This window comes from Megalobrama amblycephala, linkage group LG16 (genome assembly GCF_018812025.1).
Source record: "Megalobrama amblycephala isolate DHTTF-2021 linkage group LG16, ASM1881202v1, whole genome shotgun sequence".
Taxonomy (NCBI): Eukaryota; Metazoa; Chordata; class Actinopteri; order Cypriniformes; family Xenocyprididae; genus Megalobrama; species Megalobrama amblycephala.
In genome coordinates, this window is record NC_063059.1 from 4,805,287 (window position 1) to 4,814,034 (window position 8,748).

At 40.2% G+C, this 8,748-nt stretch overlaps 1 protein-coding gene across 1 annotated transcript; it reads left to right on the plus strand.

The window, feature by feature from the left end:
• Nucleotides 1-340: 340 nt before the first annotated feature.
• Nucleotides 341-2,684, plus strand: LOC125249103 (olfactory receptor 1D2-like). The gene is made up of 2 exons (XM_048161305.1): nt 341-493; nt 591-2,684. Exon 2 carries the CDS (start codon nt 700-702, stop codon nt 1,645-1,647), a length of 948 nt encoding a protein of 315 aa, XP_048017262.1. The 5' UTR covers nt 341-493; nt 591-699; the 3' UTR covers nt 1,648-2,684.
• The last annotated feature ends 6,064 nt before the right edge of the window (nt 2,685-8,748 follow it).

Genomic DNA, 8,748 nt, shown 5'->3' on the forward strand with positions numbered 1-8,748 from the left:
CATCTTAATTGTCAAAAGATCAAGGAAAATTTGTGACCCCTTTAAGGCCTATTAAAACAAGTCTTACATGTTCTGTTCTGTCTGCCCTTGTATTTGTTAGTAACTTGATTTGTTCACTGTATTGTAAGCCACTTTGTACAAAAAAAGTGCCTGCTAACAACATAAAATAAAATTAAATAATTTTGTTCATTATTTTGTTATTATTCCATATTAATGTAGTTTGGAGCCTAATATTTTGTCAGGAATATGATTAGCAATAGATATGATTTGACAATATGATGACGAGATAATACATGCTATTATACTTTTTGGCATAGATTGGCATAGATGGATAGTTATTTTAACTTAAAAAAGATTAAGCCTTTAGAGAGCTTGTTAAAACTGTTTTCATTGTTTGTTATTAACGTAATTAGCATGAGACCAGTGTCTATATATAGCAAACCAAATCAAACCTTTGCAAAACACTACAGGAAGCATGTGAATGGAGAAAATGGTAAGATGTCAGCTGTTCTGTAACTGGAAAAAAGTATGCTACTGTTTTGATTTGGTACGGATTTGATGTTTGCTTTGTTGGTGTTTTTTTTTTGCAGACTTCCTCCAGACAGTGACAATTCAACATTGTACAACTTTCTATGTCTAATTAGTTTTTCAATAACTTTCAAAAAACAAAATCCACATAATAATTACATATCATTCAAGATGCAGTCACCATTAAAGAATGAGTCCAATGTCTTGGTATTTACACTCTCTGGTCTGAATGAAACAATGGAAAATAGATATGTCTTGTTTTCTTTTACTGCACTTTATTATCCCCTGATAGTCTTTTGTAATGTAACTATAATTACTACTATACTCTTACATAAGAAGCTTCATGAGCCGATGTATGTGTTTATATGTAATCTGTGTGTAAATGGCCTTTATGGCACATCTGGATTCTACCCTAAATTTCTGTATGATTTATTAGCACAGGATCACATTATTTCTTATGTTGGATGTATGATTCAGATATTTGTCATTTATTCATCCTTAATGTGTGACCTTTCAACATTAACAGTGATGGCATATGACAGGTATGTGGCAATATGTACACCACTGGAGTATCATTCAAAAATGACAAATCAGAAGATTCTTAAATGTATCCTTTTCTGCTGGCTGACTCCATTTTTTTGCATGTCTTTTCTAATCATTTTAACAACTAGACTCACCTTATGTGGCTTTAATATCGAAAAGTTATATTGTGAGATTTGGGCAATTGCAAAACTTTCTTGTTTTTCTACAACAGTAAATAATGTGTTTGGGTACATTGTTATTCTTACATACTTTGGACATTCAGTATTGATATTTTGCTCATACATTCACTTGATTAGAAAGTGCAGGAAGTCAATAGAGGTCAGGCACAAATTCATGCAAACATGTGTGCCACATCTGCTTGCATTGACCAGTGTGACAATTGCATTTATGTTTGATGTACTGTACAGTCGTTACGGCTCAAAGCATGTTCCTCAAGGTGTGCGCAATTTCATCACTCTTGAATTCTTACTTGTACCACCCATTTTAAATCCTCTTATTTATGGGCTAAAACTGAAAACAATACGCCAGCAAGTTATGAGACTGTTTTTCAAGAAACAAATGGGAATATCTGAGTGAATGTTTTAAGTCAAACTCTCATATGATTTCGGTGTTTTAGAATAATTGTGTCATTAAAAAAGTCTAAAGCAAGAATCATGTTGAGATGTGTTGAATATTTATTTAATTGGAATTGTTATTTTGCAATTGAGAATACAAGTCAATAAGCCATAAGAGGTTCTGTGTTACATTTTACCATGATTAAGAGGAGTTCTTAGGTATGAAGTGAAGTAGAGGTCATTACTCACAATAGAATCTCTGTACTTTACAGCGTGTTTGAAAAAACACAAAAATTAAGAAATTTCTGAAAATTCCTTGCATTCAGGTGTACTCTGATATAAAATCTCTGATATAATTACTGTTTTAATAAAGTGCTATTCAAAAATTATGTTTGTGTGTGTGTGTGTGTGTGTATGTTGATATGTTGATAAACATATGAACAAGGCTAAAGCATCAAACTGGTACACACTGCAGTGCATACAACACTGTAAGGATGGATTTTACCAAGACTGAATTCAAGATTCCTATCCTGTAATAAAACAATAAAACTCTCTAATCTCAAGTGAGGATCTGCGAGAAAGAGCACAGGACGACACCTGGCTCGGCCTCCTCTCTTCCCCCTCATGCTGAGTTCCTGACTCTTAACAACCTCTCGTTCCCCTCAGGCCATGCAAACCTCACAAATCTACTATCTTAGTTGTTTTAAGTGACATCAATGTAAATACTTCAGATGCGATTGGTAAGATGGTTTCACTCCCACATCGATAGAACAAACAAGAATAAAGAAAACAAAACCTGTTCTCCTAGTGTGGGAGATGCCCCAATAAAGATCTTGATTAACCATTTGTTTGATCCCCATAACCAGGCGTGTGACCCTTTGGGGCATGAGAATGGGTCCAACAAAAGCTGCATAAATATTTGGGTGCTAAATGTTTACTGTCCTTTTGTTAAGATTTGGGTATTTAAAGGGATTTGGCAAACCACTCAAGGAAGCATCTGTAATCAGACTTCCCACACCATTGCTGTGTGTCTCTCTACTTGCCAGGTATGCTGACTCTTTGAAATTGCTTTTTATTATGTTTTAAAATTGTGTTTTGTATTTTCTGCTGATCAAGTTGTGTTATGTATTCTTTTTAATTCTTTTAATTGATGTTTAATTCTGCCTGGCAAAATAAATGTTAAATTTTGATTTATTTTGGACTCTCCTGAAATCATTGTTACTAGTAAATTAAGGGAGGCTAATGCTACCTTAAATCTGTGTCCAGGGTAAAACAAACTGAAGGCGCACGAATGAAGGAGCAGTAGGCACTTCATCTGAAGACCTTTTGATTTCCGTTTTCCACCTGGTTTAGCAAGGTATATGGAAGTGACTAAATTAAAATACACTTTGGTTTTGAGTGAGCATTAGGCAACCAACTAAAGGTATTAGTTAACTCAGTATACCCTCTGACGAAAATCAGACTGGCGAGTTTATGATCGTGAGTTACCGTAATCCGGGGCGAGTATCTCTGTGCGGCACGGGGTCCCTAATGAACGTAACAACTGAAAGTATGGGATATTCAAAAAATCATAGATCTAAATTAAGACACAACTAATCTAATGATCAGCTACTAAATCAGGAATACTGTAAATACAAAGAGTCAATCTAAATTTGGAGTCAGATTAAATTACTCACGGAGTCAGAATTGAACTAGAAACCAACAATTTTAATAAATAAAGTTGATTTTTACAGAAGTGCCAGAAAAGACGTACACGCAGAATAACCTTCAACCAGGCCGTTGGATTTCCTTCATTGGGCTGATGGGTGGAGCTTACAACACAGACAATAATGGTTCTGAAAATATTAAAATATATTTTCAAACAGTAGAAATAGAGGTATTTTTTCACTGAGAAAAAAACAACTGTGCCACTCTGGGACTTGCAGGAATTAGTGTAATCAAATACATTGAGACTCTCAATGTATTGTGCTCTCATTGTGCTCTGCAACTTGGTTTAAGCTTTCAATAATAATTAAAATATTAACAACAATGGCAATAATAAATATAGCTGCAAGCAGTAATTATGGTACCAAGCACAAATTAGTCATTATGAATTAACCTGTTAGCCTGCACATGTGCATAAGGGCTAGTTAGCATGTTAGCTTAGCACAACATCAAAACATTACAATCTATGAGTTTAAAACCATGTTTTGATTATGTACCTTGTTTTTTAAGTTGAAGCATAATAATAAAAAACAAACAAACTTTTGCTCCAAACTGGAAATTAACTGACTACTTCATAACTACTTTTTTTTTTTTTTTTTTTTTTACCGTCAGGAATGAGCTGGCCATGACATAAATTGGGTGGCTCATCCGCAATCCTATGGTGTGGGAATGTTGGTGAGTATGTGATTATTTTTTGTGAATGGTCACCTTTATGAATGAAAACTCTGGTTAGGAAGAGTGTATCCAGCTGGGTTGTGTATACAATCCTTCCGACGGAACACTGGTTGTTGTTTTGTTTATTATTTTGCTTTTTTTGTTTTTGAGGGTTATCCTGGGTAGAGATTTATATCTCTTTCGGGGGTACTGTGGGATTACAAATTTAAAAATCTGTTTAAGTTCCCTTTCGAGGGAACTCGCACTGCGTTGCCATGGCAACGCTTTGGGGAATTCCTTCAGCGAAAGCACTCCTGAAGGTGTGTACAACTAGTCCGATCATGATAGGTGCAACGTCATGCCGTGACGTATGCAGGCGGAACGCGGAAGCTATAAAAGGAGCTGGCAAAAACACAGCTGTTTCAGCTTTCTGATCTTCAGCAAGTGCTCTGTGTCTCTGTCTGTCATATTTGGTGTTGTTTGTCCCAATTATTATATTATAGTAAAGAAATGGCAAGTGACAAACAACAAAACTGTAGACCGTGCATTCTTCCCTGCCTTCGTTTCATCACGGAGGGAGATACACAGGAGTTTTGTGTTTGTTTCTTGGGAGCGGAGCATGCACGGTCAGCCCTCGACAGGTCCCTCAAATGTGTGAAGCACTCCCCATGAAAACGCTCCATTCCCAGCTGGCCCTTTTTTCTGATAGCAGCCAGTTTGGAACTCCCCGCGGCTCAGGTCCCGCTGCTGCTGAGGCAGCCCGGCGCCTGCAGTCATATGGTTCGCAAATGAACCTGGCGGTGAGGGTTGAGACGGCTGCAGCCCTTTCTCAGCCTTCAACCGCCGGGCCCAGTGCTCAACATCGGGATCTGGAAGCCCACTCCATAGCTTCTTTCGTCCCGTGCGAGCTGTTGATGCTGAGTACGTCTGGTTCTGAGGAATTAGATGCGCTCAGCATTGAATGTGAGATGAGTGATTTGGGTGACTCAACCAGCCCAATCACCACAGTATGAGGAGCTTGTGGGGGTTATAACTCGTACTGTGGTGAAATTAAATACTGAATGGCTGGCAGAGAGAGAGGAGGAACGCAGAAAAAGCAAACTAGATGAGCGTTTCCTCCAGTCAGCTCCGCAACCTCCACGTCGGGGCTTAACCCTCTGGAGTCTGAGGCTGATTTGGGGCCTGGAGAAGTTTTGACATGCCCTGACATTTGTGCTTTTTTCAGTTGTTCATAAACATATTAATGACAAAAGTGTCATTACACTGTATTCAGCACAAACTAGGCTACCATAATATGTGAGGAACATGTATGTACATGTTTGTATTTTTGAAGGAATAACGTTTATGCGTGGTTATTGAAAAAACTAAAAACTTAAGTCACTGAAAGGCCAAAAAACAAATATTAAATATGTGTTCACAAGACTTCTGGGTATTGGAGGTTGTAGACTAGAATTTTTGCTTCAAAATGATGTAAAAATTATGCTGCCTACTTGTTCATATAAAACAATATATTGATTTAAATTTTGTAAGACACTTTTTGTCAAGACACACAGTATGCATGGAGGTGTGAATCTTCATGAATAATGCTGTGATTCACACCTGAGAAGACAAAGACCCACATAATGACCTGCATAATGACCCGCATATTGAGCCCTTTCAGTCAGGTAGGCTATGTGAAAAAACCCTCTGTGATCATGTCGATAACAGTATTAATGTTAATGTAATGTCTCGTTATGAAGAACAGGCATACCATGTGACATTCCAGGAACTAACAGAGGCTTCCAGAGATCTCTATGGCTCTGGCTATAACCATGGCTATAACATGCAGATAGACACTTTTGAAGATAATAAATACACGACTGTGACGATGTATACATGTATTGCCCCAGAATTTGCATTTGAATAGCGCTCGCTCCGTAGGCATGGCCGAATTAGTGGATAATGAGCTGACTCACGGATGTCTGACATTTCTCTCTTTTACAGATTACATAAACAGAGAATTTTTGTTTTCGATTTGACTTACATGATTTAAAATCTGACATTACAACGTTTCTTTAGACATAAGTCTCATTAATTTTAAAGCTCTTGTATGTTCAATTAATTTTGGAGCAAGAACCCCCATAAGGAACCATACCAAAGATAAATTGTGTTTCAATAAACTCAAGTAACTTGCCAAAGTGGTCCTGTCTGAAATGCGTCAAGGGTCAACCTCGAGAGGCTGGTCCCCTTAGTGAATTTTCTGCCAGTATGGGAAAATCTAGCCAATGTGTCCAGCTGGGTCACACGCACTATTCACAAAGGCTACAGACTTCAGTTCGGGTCTTGTCCACCAAGGTTCAATGGAATTCTAAACACGGTGGTGGGCCCTGAGCAAGCGCAAGTTATGGAGCAGGAAGTTCAGTCTCTGCTGGTGAAGGAGGCCATAGATATTATTCCTCCCCCAGAGAGAAACACCGGGTTCTACAGCCAGTATTTTATAGTTCTGGAAAGGGACAGGAGGGTTGCATCCCATTATAGATCTTCGTCAGCTCAGCCACTCTCTGAGGAGATTTCGGTTCAAGATGCAAGATGTGAGTCAAATCAAGTCCAAGAACTGGTTTGTCAAAATAGATTTGAAGGACGCCTACTTCCATATATCCATCCTTCCGGAACACAGGAAGTTCCTGAGGTTCGCTTTTGGGGGGCGTAGCGTATCAATTCTGGGTCCTTCCATTTGGCCTAGCACTCTCTCCATGCACAATAATGAAGTGCATGGATGCAGCTCTAGCACCTCTCAGACTCCAGGGAATTCGGGTGCTCAACTATATAGATGACTGGCTTGTGTTAGCTCAGTCTCAAGAGCTGGCAGAGCAGCATCGAGATGTTGTGCTCGACCACATGAAACACCTGGGGCTGAGATTGAATGTGAAAAAGAGCGTGCTAACTCCTATCCAGAGGACGACGTATCTAGGAGTTGTATGGGACTCAGTTACGATGCGGGCACAACTGTCTCCTGCACGTATCGAGTCGATTCTGGCGATGGTGTCCAGAATCAAGCTAGGCCAATCCATCACTGTGAAACAGTTTCAGAGACTGTTGGGGCTCATGGCAGCATCATCCAACGTGCCTTTTGGCTTACTGTATATGAGACCCTTTCAGTGGTGGAAAGCGTCTTTTCATCGCAAGATACTTTAGACAGATGCGTCCAACACAGGGTGGGGGGTGGTCATGGAAGGCCGCTTTACCCAAGGTCTGTGGAGCGTAAAGGTGTACGTGGTGGCTATATCTGCCTTCCACACACCTTTAGAAGGTGCATCCTTAGGAAGACACCATCTAGTAATTTGTTTCCTCTGTGGAGCTTTGTGGATGAGGCATACGGCTCAGGTCAGGATTCCTCCCTGGGACCTGACAGTTGTTTTAGAAGGGTTATCCTTCCCACCCTTCGAGACCATGGACACGGCTTCTGAAAAATTCATCACTCTTGAGATTACATTTTTATTAGCTATTATGTCCCTTAAGAGAGTTGGGGACTTACAAGCTCTTTCTGTTGCTCCATCCTGTTTGGGGTTTGCCCCAGGCGACATTAAAGTTATCTTACACCCCAGACAGGGTTACATACCCAAAGTAACCACTAATGTGGCCAGATCCACAGTCCTTCAGGACTTTCATCCTCCTCTTATGTCGGCTGAACGTGAGAGGCTACAGTTGCTCTGTCCGGTCAGAGCCCTTGAGGTCTATGTAGGGAAGACCTCTATTTGGAGAAAATCTGATCAACTGCTGGTATGCTTCGGGCCCCCTAAGAAGGGCTGCCTGGCTACTAAACCCACTATTAGCAGGTGGATTGTTGAGGTCATATCTATGGCATATGAGGTGCGTGGTTTGCCTTCACTTTTGCCTCTTAAGGCCCATTCCACACAAAGTATGGCTTCATCTTGGGCATTATGGTCAGGGGCCTCCTTCCAAGATATCTGTGATGCTGCGGGTTGGTCTTCCCCACATACTTTCATAAGGTTTTATAGTTTGGACCTGCCGGCCAATATAGCCTAGATTGTGTTATTTTTTGATTCACATCAGGACAGGCATTTTGTCAGTATGGCGACAGGGGTATTTCGCTTCCCAAAGCGTTGCCTTGGCGACACAGCACGAGTTCCCTCGAAAGGGAATGTCTCGGGTTATGAATGTAACCATGGTTCCCTGAGAGGGGAACGAGATGCTGCGTCCCCTTGCCATACTACCTACATGCATGGCAGCGGCTTGCTACAGATCAGTAGCTGAAACAGCTGTGTTTGCCAGCTCTTTTTAAAGCCTCCACGTTCCGCCGGCATATGTCATGGGATGACGTTGCACCAGTCATGACTGGATTAGTTGCACACGCCTTCAGGAGTACTTACGCTGAAGGGATTCCCCAGAGTGTTGCCATGGTGATGCAGCATCTCGTTCCCCTCTCAGGGAACCATGGTTACATGTGTAACCTGAGACGATCTGCTGATCCTATGTCCTGACCTAACATCACATGAAATACTAAGGTAAAGTACATTGTATTTAGCATTTTAAGGAAAAGATGATGACATCAGATAAATGATTATTGTAAGTCAAATGAGCCATATTACTGAGACACTCACCTTTTGTCTTTAATGACTCTTTCTAGCCCCTGTCCCATTCTTTGAATAGTTATGCTGATTGGATTAGGACTTGTGACACTCTAGAGTCTGGAGCTGATTCCTATACCTGGATACTTCATTTGAATACTTTGTTTAAGGTCATCAGCCAGGTGCTTTGTCTCCAT